The sequence below is a fragment of the Diabrotica virgifera genome, chromosome 1 (genome assembly GCF_917563875.1).
Source record: "Diabrotica virgifera virgifera chromosome 1, PGI_DIABVI_V3a".
Taxonomy (NCBI): Eukaryota; Metazoa; Arthropoda; class Insecta; order Coleoptera; family Chrysomelidae; genus Diabrotica; species Diabrotica virgifera.
Window position 1 is genome coordinate 235,480,428 of NC_065443.1, and position 16,417 is coordinate 235,496,844.

Consider the following 16,417-nt stretch of genomic DNA (forward strand, 5'->3'; position numbering starts at 1 on the left):
GAATAGTAAGCTCCGGTAAGGTCAAGGGCTCTCGAAAAAAGGACTAGAATTATAATTCGAAGCCTTCGAAATGGGTCTACAGAAGAATTATATGCGTGTCCTGGACAGAACAGACCCAACCTGTCAATTCTGAAAGGGTCAATTCTGAAATAGCATATAAAGTATATACGTAAACCGAGCATACCTAAATTACTTTGGCCACATAGCCAGAAGAACGGGGGCTCAGGAACAATTGGTGGTAAGAGAGACAGACATAACAAGAAGAAAATCTCCAACAGAATGGGCAGACCAAATGAAAAATCTGGTGGGAAAATCCGTACATGAATCCGTCCACCTGGCACAGGATTGTACCCAATTTAGACAGAAATCTAACAATATTTATAATGTCACGCCTTGACAATGTCTCAAGAATTGAGGAAGAGGATATTTTTCCATGTTTATTTCTAAACGATACTTAAATTTTTCTGTCAGTGGATTTATTATATCCCTAATGTCTTGCTGATCTTCCGCAGAATTTATCTGATCATGTTCATAGAAAATTGTATACTAAGGGGTGTTTCCTACTCATTTTCTGATAGAACTGAATTTTCTTGTCCATTGTTTTAAGCTTAGATAAATTTTAAATATGGCTTGGGAAAGAATCATTGTGCTTCGTTTTACACTTTTCATATGTGACGGCTTAGCAGTTTGGTTTTCGACTTTAACAATACTTACTTAAATAACATTAACGACGCTTAAATATTTCCATCTTTGCATTTTTCCTTGTGACTCATCAAGCCATTTTGAAACTAAAATAGAACAAACATACCATTGATTTTATAATATAAATTCTTCGAAAAACAAGGAAACGTGTCTTGGAAGTTGTATTCTTGTTACACTGTCCAGAAATGAAAGGCGATGTAAATTTGTATGATTTTGTATAAATATTACTAACTAATGCAAACATTAATTACTAAAAAATTATTTTTTTATAGGAACTATCGCTACGCTTTGGTGACGACAAGAGTATCTCCGAACATTTAAAATTACCGATACAGCGCATTAACGACTATCAACTTTTACTGAAGGTAAGTACCATAAACATTTAAAATGCATTCAAACTTTTTCAAACTTTATACAAACTTTTCATACAAACACAAAACATATACAACACAACATACAACAAAATCTATGCAAACTTTTCCTCCGAACTGAATTTACCGAACTAGGGTATGAAGCCATGAACGAATTCTACATCCCTGATAAACAACAAATAAGAAAAATCCACAAAGAAAAAGAAATGTTTTTCCTATAGTTGGCTGTATAACATCAATCACAAAATTGGAAAAAATCCTTTGTAAAAGGTATAAAATTGTTTATTAAAAATTCCTTTAAAGGGCTACATCACAACAAAACGTTTTCGATTTTTTTATAAAATCATCATCAGTGTTAAGATCTAAAAATAAGTATAACCGAAATTAATAAATGCAAAGTTAGTATTTAAATTTTGACTAGGGTTATAATAGCAAGTTGGTTATACTTACAAACTTGATGCTAGCTGAGCCACAAAAGAAAATTATTAGGGTAAACACCCTTTAAATATCACATTGATGCGTTATAAGTGCATACTTTGAAAAATTGCCTTATGATGGTTACATGGCAACTGGGATAATGCCCTAAGGTAATGTATATCCCAACACGTGGGATCCAAAATTTACTTGTTTACCTACCGATGACTTAATGGCAAATGAATTCAAAATGAAATGAGTGAATGAATGAGAAAAACTTATTACTCACTTCCTATTGCAGGTAAACAAAAAATTAATTAGAAACACATTATACATTTTTTTTCTTTTTTTTTTGTTTACCTGTAATTAATAGGAAGTGAGTAATGAGTTTTTCGTTGGTTCTGAAAAATCATCCTTTTTGAGTTGCGACACTGTTGTATTATTAGTATATCATATCAGTCTCCTCCTGTAACTTATATTGCTTATCCTAACTTCAACACTATTTGATATCAGGCTTCCATATTTTACAGACTCAACAACCCCCTTTTTAATCCTTAGTAAATTAAATTTTCATCAACACAGTTGGACTCACCCCAATTTTGAATAAAAACCACGATCATCAACCTATTCATATAAATTAAAACATCTTAGCAAAAATATTTTACACTTAATTATTTGGTCCCAGATGTTCTTTAACATAAATGGATCCAGTATTCGCTAATTTATTCGACTACATTTGAATTATGTATGGATAGCTGCATACATTTTGGCTAATTCTTTATTTGCATTGTAAAAGTCATTTATACTCTACCTACATCTTTCATAATCAAAGTACTCAAATGTAATTATAGCCACAACTTTGTTGATGTGTGTGATTACTGTTGAAAAATTTTTAAAAAATCTTTTATTACAATTAGCTGGCTGTGGTAATACAGGGTAACTTATACGTCACGTTGTCGGTCTGTCCTTTGACACCTTTCAGAAACATCACTCATTTCATTTTGCATTCATTTGCCATTAAGTCATCGGTATGTAAACAAGTAAATTTTGGATCCCACGTGTTGGGATATACATTACCTTAGGGCATTATTCCAGTTGCCATGTAACCATCAAAAGGCAATTTTTCAAAGTATGCGCTTATAACGCATCAATGTGATATTTAAAGGGTGTTTACCCTAATATTTTTCTTTTGTGGCTCAGCTAGCATCAAGTTTGTAAGTATAACCAACTTGTTATTATAACCCTAGTCAAAATTTAAATACTAACTTTGCATTTATTAATTTCGGTTATACTTATTTTTAGATCTTAACACTGATGATGATTTTATAAAAAAATCGAAAACGTTTTGTTGTGATGTAGCCCTTTAAAGGGATTTTTAATAAAAAATTGTATACCTTTTACAAAGGATTTTTTCCAATTTTTTTAACAGAGAAAACTCATAAGGGCTACAATAGATACACTGCCCAAAGTAGAAATAATAATGGGTGAAAAATCACAATTGTTTGAAACGTATGTCGGACTATGGCATGGAGATATGCTTAGACCAGGGCAATTAGCACAAAATAAAACAAATTTTAAATACAGCACATAGAGACTCACAACATTTTCCATTGTGGTCAGAAAAAAGTATACTAATAATAAAAAGTATAAAGGTATACATAATTACATTTTAAAGGGCATAAACATATCAATTTAAGTGTATTAAGGTCCAGATTTTGTTACTCGGGGTGTTTTTGGGGTAGCTGAAGACGAACACGCCATCAAAACCGAACACCGGAGCACCTGGTGCCTAGTTTCACTGCTAAGGCACGTCATCTAAAGTTTCGAGGGTTTTCGGTACTAAATTGATGCAAACGGATTACTAGGGGAGTTTTTGGGGCCGTTGAACAAGAATACTCCATCAGATCCGACCCCTCAGTGCACCTGATACCCAAAAGTCCACAAACTTCAGACGATAATAAGCCTTAGCAGTGACCTTGGGCACCAGGCGGTCTGGGGTTTTGATGGCGTATTTGTATTCAGCGACCCCAAAAGCCGCTTAATAATGTATTTGCATGCATTTAAGGCCATAAACCTTCAAAACTCTTGAATATGACGTACCTTAGCAGTTACCGTGAATACCAGGTGCTCCAGGGGTCATTTCCGATAGCGTATTCGTGTTTCCTAAACCCCTAAAACCGCTCGCGTAACCTATTTGCATTAATTTAGGGCCGAAATCGCTCTAAACTCCAGAAAATGACGTGACCCTAGACACCGGGTACTCCGGGTGTCGGTTATGATGGCGTATTCGTCTTTAGAAACCCCAAAAACCACCCGAGTAATCTATTTGCATCAATTTAATGTCGAAAATCCTCGAAACTCCAGAACATGACGTGCCTTAGCAGTGACACTGGGCACCAGGTACACCAGATGTGCGTTCTGATGGTGTAGTCGTGTTTAGCGACACCTAAAATCCCGAAATCGAGTAACGAAATCTGCTGGCCCTTAATATGCTTATTTTTACATGTTTATGCACTTTTTGATGTATTTTATGCGCTTTAAAATGCAATTTGGCATTGCCACCCATTTTTCTACAGTAGACTTTTTTCCTGACACCACTGACATTGTTAACACAATGCAAAAAGTTGGAAGTGCTGTATTTAAGTGCTGCATTTAAAAATCGATTTGTTCAGGTGTTTTCTATACTAAATGCCGTCATCTAAGCTGGCATGCCTTCCTTTCAACATCGTTTTCGAAAAGGTGCTTAGGGACGCCTGAATAGACCAGCGACGAAATATTTTAAACAAACCCCCACAAATGATGGCCTATGCAGATAATGTAGACCTAATTACTCGTACTCGTACAACAGGCAAGTGAAAAGAAACATTCTCAAATGTTCTAAAAATATGGGCCTATAAATAAATAAAGAAAAAACCAAAATGATGGCATCAACACCCAACAACAGAGCCAGAAACATTGGTCCCCAATTCATTGTTAATAACTATAACTTTGAAGTGGTGGACAATTTCAAGTATTTGAGTTCCCTGGTGAGCAATGACAACTCCATAACGGAAGAAATAAAACAAAGAATAGTTTTTGCAAGCAAATGCTATTTTGGCTACGTAAACACATGAAAAGTAGAAAACTAAGCCAGAAGACAAAAACAATAATATACCTACATATTATATTATACTGTCAGTTCTCACGTATGGATCGGAAACAAGAACCATCTCCATGGCAGAAGAAAAACTCTTGTTCATATTCTAACGAAGACTCCTGAGAAAAATATTCGGTGGCATTTGTGAAAAAGGTATTTGAAGAAGAGGTACAACAACTATGAGATATACCACAAATACAAACAAGTATTTGGTGGTAAATACGTGGCATTTCTCATATAAGAAAACTAAGAAGGGTAGGACATCTAGCAAGATCGCAGAAACCTCCCTCCTAGAGGAATCCTCATGTCACAGTCTGTGAAAAGAAGATGGAGAGGTAGGCCAAAAATTAGATGTATGTTGTACATGATGATTCAAGAAAAATAGGTTCAGCAAACTTGTAACGATTGACAATGGATAGCGCTGACTTAGTCCTGTCGCCAGGGGGGGTACAACGGCCTCCTTAATTCAGATGGACTTACCCAAGTTTTTTTTATATATTTTGACCCGCAGAATACGAATTTTTTGGGTAACATTTGATCCGGATGTCGATAAGATTGTTATAGACAAAGAACTTGAGGAATTACATAACAGTGATTTCTCGCAAAACAAAACATCTTTTTGTATTTTTTGGGTCATTCTATGCAAAAAATGCTCTGACAAGTTTTTTCGTAGGATCCATAGTTTTCGAGATAACCGCGGTTAAACTTTCAAAAAATCGAAAAATTGCAATTTTTGAACCCGAATAACTTTTGATTAAAAAATAAAGTAGCAATTCTGCTTACCGCATTTGAAAGTTTAAGCCAAATTTTATCGGTTTTGATTATTTGCATTGCTAAAAATGTATTATTTTATTGTTAAACAAAGCTATAAAAACCTAGTGCGTGAGTGATGTTTTCAATGATTTCTCATTTAAAATCGAACGAGTAGGTAGAGTAGCTACAAGTGCAAGCGAGGCAATTTCTACGTAGCATGCGTTAAAACGCGTGTATTAGGCACGGGAAACACTATGTGTTTATAGCTTTATTTAAAAATAAAAAATAAATTTTTAGCAATGCAAATAATCAAAACCGATATAATTTGACTTAAACTTTCAAACGCGGTAAGCCGAATTGCTACTTTATTTTTTAATCAAAAGTTATTCGGGTTCAAAAATTGCAATTTTTAGATTTTTTGAAAGTTCAACCGCGGTTATCTCGAAAACCATGCATTCTACGAAAAAACTTGTAGGAATATTTTTTGCTTAAAATGACCCAAAAAATACAAAAAGATGTTTTGTTTTGCGAGAAATCGCTGTTAAGTAATTCCTCAAGTTCTTTGTCTATAACAATCTTATCGACATCCAGATCAACTGTTACCCAAAAAATTCGTATTCTACGGGTCAAAATATATAAAAAAAAAACTTGGGTAAGTCCATCTGAATTAAGGAGGCCGTTGTACCCCCCTTGGCGACAGGACTAACTGGCGAAATAGACTTAAGAGAGGGATGCTATAGGGAAGTAGTATTAATGATGATAATTCAACATTCTGTTCAGAAATTCTAGTGTCTCTAGGAGCTTTATATTATTAACTAAATCAGATTTTTATATCTCAAATACTCCCAGAAATTTATCTTCACTCCGGTATGTTACTAAATCCATAGGAGGGTAATGCAATTTCCTTTGTTTAGTTTATTTACCTTAAGCGTTCTCATATCACTTTAGAAAATATCACGTTAGTCCATAAACTAACACTAAAATATTTCAAAACTTCCAAATTTTAAAGAACTGCTTGGATTGATATGAAATTTGGCATACACAATACACATAGTTAACAAGTCAAAGAAAAAAAGTAATAGTATGCCGACACGTGTGCTTTTGCCCAGGGCACAGTATATAGAGGTTCCACAGTAAAATCACTCTTCTGTCGGCGCTTTGATCTCAGGAAGTAATACCGGCAGTACGCAATTGGTAATTCACCAGTGGTGGATGCGGGTTTTCCCTGTTAAAAGCCGTACGTTTCTATGCGAATAGCAATGCGAGAGTGGGGCAAAAGCGACTGCCAACATTGCGCCGTCGCCATGCGCGACTACAGATTTTACTTCCAATTTTTCGGAGAGTGGTTCTACTGTCCCTCTTTATACTGTGCCCAGGGGATGAGTTTCACCACGTTTCACCCATTTTCGATTTTCGGGAGTGAAAAAATATACGTTCACAATAGGTCCGGCAATGGGTAAAGTTAATATTTTTTAAGTTATTATTGTGAGTGAATATGTTTATTTTTCAACAAATAAAAACACTTTTTAGACGGTTTTTCACAAATAACTCAATAAGTAAGTATTTTTGCGAAAAAAATGTTCTTATCAAGAATATATCTTATAAAAATGGAAAAAGAGAGTGTATGTATGAAGTCTGTAGACCTAGTAATAGCAGAGTTGTAGCTAATGAAAAGCATGTTCCCAAATTCCAAAATTCAAAATCAAATAATTCAACGTGGAATAACCCAAATAGCACTTTAAGGGAAAAACTCGTCACAACTTTTTTACAGCGCTTTATTTCTGTTTTCTAATAAAATCTGTAGCGTCAAAAGTAAGCAAGTTACGCACAAAAAAAAGTTCCCTTTTCTTATTGGTAAAAAAAGTCGTGAAAGGCTAATCTAATTAGCATCCCAAATGAAATTAATCATTACCGCTTCACAATTGACTTTACTTATGTATTGTTTATATGATCTGTAATTTTCATCGGCTCAAAGTGCTTATTTGGAATGGGCTGTCGAAAGGACTTGAACGAGTCACTAATCAGAACTATTCAAAATTTGAACAGCCATAACCAATTTTTGTCTTACATAAAATCAAAAAGTTCATAATGCTTAGAAAAATAAAAGCTACATTTCCTTAGTGTTTTAGATTTTTGGCACCACTAATATTTTTTAAGTTAAAGAAGAGGATTTTTTTTAATAAAAAAGAGAAGTAAAATATCTTGCAAAGCGGTAATAATTTCGTTTGGAATGCTAATTTGGGGGTGTTTTTAAGGATTATTTTTCCAAAAAAAGAAATGGAACCAACTTTATTTTGAGCGTAACTTACTAAATTTTGAGGGTAGAAAGTTTTTTTAAAAACAAAAATATTGCCTTTTCTGAACACTTTGAAAACAGTTGTGATGAGTTTGCCATAACAGTGCTTCATTGTTTGGTTACTTCACGTTGAAATATTTTATTTGGAATTTGACGAAGAAGCTACTTTTCATTAGCTACAACTCTGCGTATACATACTAAGTTTACAGAATTTATACGTACATATTTTTTTTTCACTTCTCTATAAGCTTTATTTTTGCTAAAATATTTTTTTCGATAAAATACTTTTTTTGAGTTATTTGCAGAAAACCGTCTAAAAAGGTATTTTCGTTTTGTTGAAAAATGAATATCTTCACTCGCAAATAACGTATTTTGAACGTATATTTTTTCACCCCCGAGAAGTGGTGAAACTCACCCCAAGGGTAAAAGCACACGTCGGCAAAATATCTCATTTTTTCTTTGACATGATAGTTATGTCTATACCAAATTTCATGTTAATCCCAGCAGTCCTTGCGAGCAAAATTCAGTAATGGTAACCAGACCCTGCTTCTTCTATAATAATTGCTATTATTTGGATTTAAACTTTATTTCGATATTGTATAGGCAGTGGCGTAGCTAGGGTGGGGCGGAGGGGGCGGTCCGCCCCTGGTGTCATCCGTTCGAGAGACACGATCACAAAATCATGAATCGTTAATTTGTAACTTTTCTCACTTTACAATCAAAATACAATTCGATATTATTTTGTGAACACACTAAACCGAGAAAAGTCGAGGTCAAAGAGGCATTTTTGGATTTTTTACGTTAGAAGCAAAAATGTAGTTGATCTAAGTAACGAAATTGTCAAGAAGCTTGGAATTGATGATTTAGATGTTATGAAGTACCGTTCACAGAGATACGATAATGCAGGGGTTATGAGCAGCGTACATGGAGGAATACAAGCTATTATTAAAGCAAAAACAAAAAGGCTATTTTCATTGGATGTATTGATCATTTAATTAATTTATGTGGCCAGCCCTTTGTTGTACAAAATACATCTAGTGTAACATGTTTCAGAACACTAGTGGCAATTTTTAATTTTTCTTCTGTTTCCACTAGCTGCTGGAAATTGCTTATTAAACACAGCAAAGCATCTGTTAAGCGACTATCCACAACGCGTTGGAGTGCTCACTATGCCGCAGTTAAAGTATTGGCAGAACATTTTGATAAGGTTGTTGCTGCAATTGAAGAATTATGTCATCAACAAGAAAATTTAGACACCAGAGGTGTTGCCCATAACCTTATGCCCGCTGTGTGTAATTTCACATTTCTTTGTTATCTTTTCTTTTGGAATGATGTACTAAGAGAAATCAATTTCTGTCAAATTGAACTGCAAAGTAAAGGCATAACCGTTAATCAATCAGCGACCAAAATAGGAGAACTTCGTCTTTATATTGAAGAAAAACGTGATCATATTATATATGAAGCAATAGATTTTGCTATGAAAAGATATGACGACGAAGACATTCCCACCGAAAAACGACGTCAAAAACGAATAAATGGTGAGTTGGCTACAGATACAGGACTCACACTTCAAACCGAACTTCAAAAGGATGTGTTGGAATGGTTTGACCTATCCAATGTTGAACTCGAAACCAAATCAAAGTCCATTATGGCGTACAAAACCCAATCTATATAAAAGAAGTTACAAAATGTACCACATATAAATCAGACGTACACCCGGAAAGAAAAGTACTATACGGTGACAGTCTGGGAATGGCTCGCGGCTAGACAAAACAGTGGAGATGGTCGTGCGGTCCACAAAACAAAAATAATCTGAAGGTATAAATAAGGGCCGTCAGGTAAATTGGCCCACAGCCTTCCCTACGTTACTATTTAATAAACCACCAACTTACCAATAGGTTTACTACCAAAATACTAAGTATAGTATACAACCTGAATAAATAAAAAAAAATAAATGAAATTGTCTGAGATCAGCAATTAGTCAATTTTAATAAATATATTCCCAAGATATTTGAAAATAATTACATATTACAATATTTTATTTAACTTTACCATAGGCTTAATAAAAAGAAATATAAAAATGCGGCTTCTCCTTGCCTAACAAAATTCATAAGATATTTCTATTTATTTGTACGATCAAAGGTAAGACGTATCAAAAGTACCGGACGCTAAGGGGTGTGTGATTCAATACCACAAAAAAAATAATTGACCCAAATAGGACACCACGAGAGCTCAAGTGCGTGCGCAGACAATAATATAAAAAAAATAAATCTATTTCAAATATTTAACCCCCCTTAGACACAGTTTACAAAATTATACTAGGTATGTGTAAATATTAAACGAATAAACTAAACCGCAAATAATCTTTAAAAAACTGTGTAAAGTATTTGTAAATATTAAAATAAAAAAAAACAAACCGCAAATAATCTTTAAAAAAAAACTATTGTATCCCATAAACAAATTAGACGGCGTGGCGCTTAAATTTTCCGTCGAAAATTAATTATCGATCCATACCTCGAATATTGAATCAAATATATATACTTCACCGCGTGGCCTCCTAGTTATAGGACAGTGTGTCTCCACTCCAAACTCCAAAAGTACCATACGAAAATCCACTGCGACTTAATTAGGTAGATAAGAACTCCAAAAATACGATGTACCGATGTACATAGACTTGTATGACAATGTTGGACAAGTTGAAAATTACAGCCAGACAGAAACAAGAAGAAGAACCCATTTTTAGCCAGGTTAGGGGTTTAAAATATTCCAAATTGGACTCGTGATTAAAGGCTAATTTCTTGATTTAAATGCGACTTCGGGGTAGACCCGTGCGTGCACACTAAATCCGCTTTTAACGAAATGGTGGATATTCCCAAAAATCCTTCCACGAAGGCGACAAATCCCCTTGAACATCCACACAGTTTGTACTAGACCAGATCCCACATGGAACAGCAGCAAAAAACAAAATGCCGTTTTTAAACTAGCACTAACTTTTCGGTACCACGGTCCAACCCAATATCACGTTCTTCTCCGTTGTGTTCCCGAACGTTTGACACACTTGACACACGGAGGTCACCGAATAATACCGAGATTCAAACATTTAAATTTTGTGATCCTAAATATTCCAAGATAGCTCTAGAAAGAACGATCTAAATTAGTTTCTTCACAAAAGAGAACATTTTCCCTTAACTTCAGAAAAATTTGATAGGCATTACCTCTATTTAAAAACTACTAAGGTTTCATTTTCACCACCTTGATTATAATGTATTATAGACAACCGATTTAACATGTCAAGAATTGTTTTAAACTTTTAAAAATAGAGGTGGTACTTCCTACTTCAAATTTGGAACGTAACACCATTCAAGATGTGGCTTCATTGTTCGAGGTTGTGCAGACACACACTTTGCTTTTCACGAACAGTGAACAGTTGAAATTAGCTGTTTCAACATTTTGTGATTTTTACCATGAAAAAGTATTAGAAGCAGGTCTGCTGCTAGAAATACTAAGGTTCAGAAGACATTTACAAGCGGCCAATATTACAGCCTCTAAATGGTTATCTGTAGACTTTTTAAAATTTAGTGCGGAATGGGATTTCATGGAATCCCTCCCATACTTAATGGTCGCATTAAAATTGTTTATGACCATTTGTGTATTGGTTGCTTCATGTGAGAGAAGTTTTAGTAACTAAAATTAATCCAGAATTACTTGCGAGCAACAATAACGCAAACAAGGCCAAATAACCTCGATGCAATTTCATTAACTATACCTAATTCTTATTTTTTTTTTCATTATACAAAACATACGTTTATCGGATTATCGTTGATTTTCACAATCTTTATATTTAGAATTTGGGGTGACACCATCGATTACCGCCCCGGGTGTCACCCATGCTACGCCACTGTGTATAGGTACAGATATTTAACATTATAAATATCTTACGAATAAGGAAGCATTCGGCGCAGTTATGAATAATGATAATATTTGAATTATCGTGTTGACTAATTTGAAAAATTTCAACACAATTAGTGTATCTACTTGTTTCAGTTGAGTTAACAGCAGAAAATATCGTGTGCAGTATTTTGCATATTGGTTTTGGTCCAATTCATGTGCGTCTATGCTCATATTTTATTCAAATATAGTATTACTTGTTGCACACATGTCTTGTTTTTCTTCACCGTTGCCTCTTATTCTGTTGGAGCATTATCATACATTGAATTCACAAATAGGCTTGAAAAAATGTTGTAAATATGGACTTAAAATCTTATGTGCACCCAACTCGACGTTTCGGCATCCATTTTGGAGCCATTTTCAAGAAGGAAACGGTTCCGTTCGAGTTTGGGGTCTCAATCTGTCTACTCCCCTCACTCGTGACGTACCAGTAGTATTTTCATTTCTAGGATGACGGTCAAACGGCACTGAGGTCTCAATCTGACTACTCCCCTCACTCGTGACGTACCAGTAGTATCTTCATTTCTAGGATGACGGTCAAACGGCACTGAGGTCTCAATCTGACTACTCCTCGTGTCGAGTGACCACCAGTGTTAGCCTGTATAGCTCCTTTTATACTCTCAGTATACGCGGGAACTATATTCGCGGGAGTAGCCTGAGCAGGATCCTTGGCGAGGGGGGTCGCTGAAGCAGCTGTCGCCATGTTGCCGGCTTTTAGCGTCATCGCGTTTGTTTAAGTTGTCAGGGCGTTTTTCAATTTCCATGGCTTCACGGATAATTCTCGATTTCAAACAGCAGAGAGAAGCGATGGTTTCTTGCTTTTTCGAATTCTATTTTGTGACCTGTCTGAATATGATGTTGGGCTAGGGCTGAAGTAGTGTCGGAATGTTTTACACATATAGAATGTTCGTAAATACGGTTTTGTAATCGTCGGTTTGTCTTCCTATGTATGTCCGTAGATAACTGGAACAAGGTATCTCGTAGTCACTATGGTCTTCATTAGGATTTGGTCTTTTACGGATCTGACGAGATTGTAAACATCTAAGGTATGCTTTATTGTCAAAAAATTTTACCAGTTTGTGGACAAAGCTTATACAAAATAAAAAAATACAATAAAAAACAAAAAATAATAAAAAACTACAAACAAAACAAAAACAGAAACAAACACCAAGTAAATGGCGTGAGTTATACTACTTACTATAATTTTATAGTTATTAAGTACACATTAAAAAATTAAAAATTTTGCAAACAATATGTATACAACGTCAGAGCAAAAAGAAGGCGAACGAGGAAAAGGGAAAGTAAATCAAAAATTCTATGCTGCTGCAAATATGTATAAAAGTACTCGAAAGTAATAATCCTGCAAGTCAATTTGCTGAATTCAAATCGTTTATAAAAAAGTCATTCACTGTATAAAAAGCTCTCTCCAGCAAATAAGCTTTCAAGGCCTTGCGAAAAGCGGGAAATGCTGCAATAGATTTGATGTTAGATGGCAGGTGATTGTACATTTTTCTCGAATTGTATAGTATAGAGCACTTAACCAGCTCAGACCGTGGGGTTGGCAGATAAAGATTATGCTCCACGTTTCTAAGGGGATAGTTGTGAGTGGGTCTCTCTGGACCTTCTGATGCATGTTTGCGGATTAAACAAACGGATTCAAAAACAAACAAAGAAGGAAGAGTTAATATTTTAAATTTTTTAAAGAATTCTTGGCAATGAACTCTGCTATTGAGTCTCAGGGAGTAACGAAGAGCTCTCTTTTGTAGTTTAAAAATACGCTCAAATTGAGTCGCACAACACGTACCCCAGAATGGAAGGGCGTACCGAAGATGAGACTCTAAAAGGGCATAATAAACGGTCCTAGATGTTGACAAATTCATTTCCGTAGCCACTGATCTTAGCGCAAAACAAGCAGAACTTAATTTTTTGTGTAAGGCATCAATGTGCAAGTTCCATTTTAGAGACTTATCCACAATAAGCCCTAAGAACTTCACCGATTCAACTACCTCTAGACTGTAGTTATTAAGTACTAAAGGTTGCATCATACTGTTGTAAGGTAGGACTTTGGTTTTAGAAACGTTAAATAACAGGAGATTCGAATCGCACCACGATTTAATGGTGACTAGGTCTGTAGCTATGGTATTGCGAAGATCCATAATATCCGTGTTACTCCAAGTAATACTAGTATCATCTGCAAAGAGACATATTTTACCTTTAATGTTCAGACTAGAGATGTCATTTATGTATATCAGAAACAATATAGGGCCTAGAACTGAACCTTGAGGTACCCGACATTAATCAGCATTTTTTCTTTAACCTATTTTTCCTAAAATTGTCTGTAAACTAGATGTCACCTGGTCTATCCTAGCTTTTTTGGCATAAACTGTTCACTTCTTTGTTGTGGCTATATAGCACGGCACTTACTTTACTTTTCACTAACTGATCACGTCATTGTTGTGGCTACAATGCACAGCATTAACTAAGCCTTGGGCAGCTTCACAAATTACACAAGCTCGAACGGTTTAGTTCTCTTGAGCCTTCGCATCTGGGATTAGTTGACAAGAAGCTGAAGTACTTCATGGTTGGGATGCTTATGGAGACTCTCTTCATATCTCCTGACGACTTTCCTTATTTTATTTGGAAGAGAGTCGACTTTAAAATTTCTACATAAATTAAAATTCCGAACATACCAAGGAGCACCTACAATATTCCTTAGTAACTATTCGGTTCTGGAGCGTTTCTAAATTTTTATAATTGCTTTTTTTTGGTACAGTCCCATAATTGTAGGCCACAGATCTACAGTCCATACCGGTTTCAATATCTGTTTGTAAATCAGTACTTTTTTCTGGATGGAAATTTGAGAGTACCTTCCTATCAGCCAATACATATTTTTGTACTTTATCTTCAACTGTTCAATTTTCTTTTTAATATGCTCCTTCCATTTGAGTTTAACGTCCAGATTTAAACTCATTTATTTCGCTATTTTCTTATTAGGAACAATATTGTTGTTTATGTTAATTGAAAGATTATTGATTTTCTTGTTAGTAAAGTTAATATGAATTGATTTCTATTCATTAAACTTTATACGCCGGAGGGACCGCAGACGTTCGGATACAATTAGTGTCTCTTTGCAAAGACAATGACGTCGACTTTGCAAAGTAACAAGACACTTACTCAACACACACATTACACATGATACTAGGTACCTAACTGCAAAAATTCACCGTACCTACCATGCCAATGGTCATTAGTCAAGGCATTAGCTAAATAAAAAAAAACTTTATACGCCTTTTTTTTGAGCAGCGTTCTATGCCATTAATTGCATTTTGTGGGTTATACAAAGAAAGCCTTTACTCCAAGATACGCAGAATTTGAAGAGTGGTCGTTAGTTTAAATGTTTGAGCTTTTCATGTTGACGATACAATACCTTTATTTTGTGTAGAAGCCTAACAAACATGCCTCTTTTCTCAATTTTGCCAATTCAGCAATAAGCAGTGATGAAATGAAGTGTACTTTAGGCATTCTGCTTCTTTCTGGCTATATGTCTTTACATAGGAAACGATATTTTAGGGATTCTGACAGAGATACTTAAATCACTTTAGTACAAGGAGCATTCTTCTTCTTCAAGTGCCGTCTCCTAATCGGAGGTTGGATATCATCATCACTATCTTTCCTCTATCCACCGCTGCTCTAAAGAGTTCTATAGGACTGCATCTAAACCAGTCCCTTAAATTCTTTAACCGTGACACTCTACTTCTTAGCATTTCATATCGCGGTCCCCTCATTACGTGTCCCAGATATTGTAACTTTCTTATTTTTATTGTGTCTATTATTTCGCATTCTTTACCCATTTCTCGCAGTACTAGGAGCATATATTCCTGCAAATAATAAGATTCTTGCATTGTACATAATATTATATAACAATGGCATCTAACCTGTCAATCAGCTCTAGTATTTATGTTCATTGATAACAGAACTTCCTAAAGACAAATTATATTTCGTTCCAACAAAAAACACGAACTATGAATCCATGGTAAAATAGTGTGACCGTCATAGTTATAAACAATAATTTATTATAGGAAAACAGATACGCTTTGGGTATGTAGTTTTGTGTTTGAATAATGAATTGAGCTATTTACATAATTTTGAAATACACCAGGATCAAGGTCCAAAAGTTGATAAATTACAGATATAATCAAAATAAAACCAAATTCATGGCGACTAACATAAACACATGAGTAGAAATATTGACGCAGATACAATAATTGTCAATGAATAAAACTTTGAAGTAAAAGAGTACATAATATCTAGGGACAACGGTTTACCCCATGAATAACACATCATGGGAAATAAATAGGAGCATCATAATCGCAAATAAATGTTATCATGCTCTATCAAAGTACTTATCGTAATAAATCTCTGTCTCATAAACATTAATATAAGACTCTATATAATACTGATAGTCCCCATGAAAATACTACGTAACTACCGTCGACTATAGACGACGAAAAATGGAACCATCTGAGATTTGACGATGATGTTGTGCTAATAGCAAAAGGCAAAAAAAAATTGCAGGAAATGCTATTAGTCCTAATAGTCCTGTCGCCAGGGCGGGTACAACGGCCTCCTGTATTCAGATGGACTTACCCAAGTTTTTTTATGTATTTTGGCCCGTAGAACACGAATTTTTTGGGTAACAGTTGATCCGGATGTCGATAAGATTGTTATAAACAAAGAAGTTGAGGAATTGCATAACAACGATTTCTCGCAAAACAAAACATGTTTTTGTATTTTTTG

General features: G+C 34.9%; 1 protein-coding gene across 11 annotated transcripts in view; it reads left to right on the forward strand.

Annotated features, from left to right (window-relative positions):
- Window positions 1–16,417, forward strand: part of LOC114333136 (obscurin) — a 615,016-nt gene that overhangs the window by 326,711 nt on the left and 271,888 nt on the right. For all 11 annotated transcript variants that reach the window (XM_028283003.2, XM_028282967.2, XM_028282979.2 and 8 more), the window contains one exon: window positions 975–1,067. In XM_028283003.2, coding sequence (XP_028138804.2) covers window positions 975–1,067 — 93 coding nt within the window. The remainder of the gene's footprint in view (window positions 1–974; window positions 1,068–16,417) is intronic.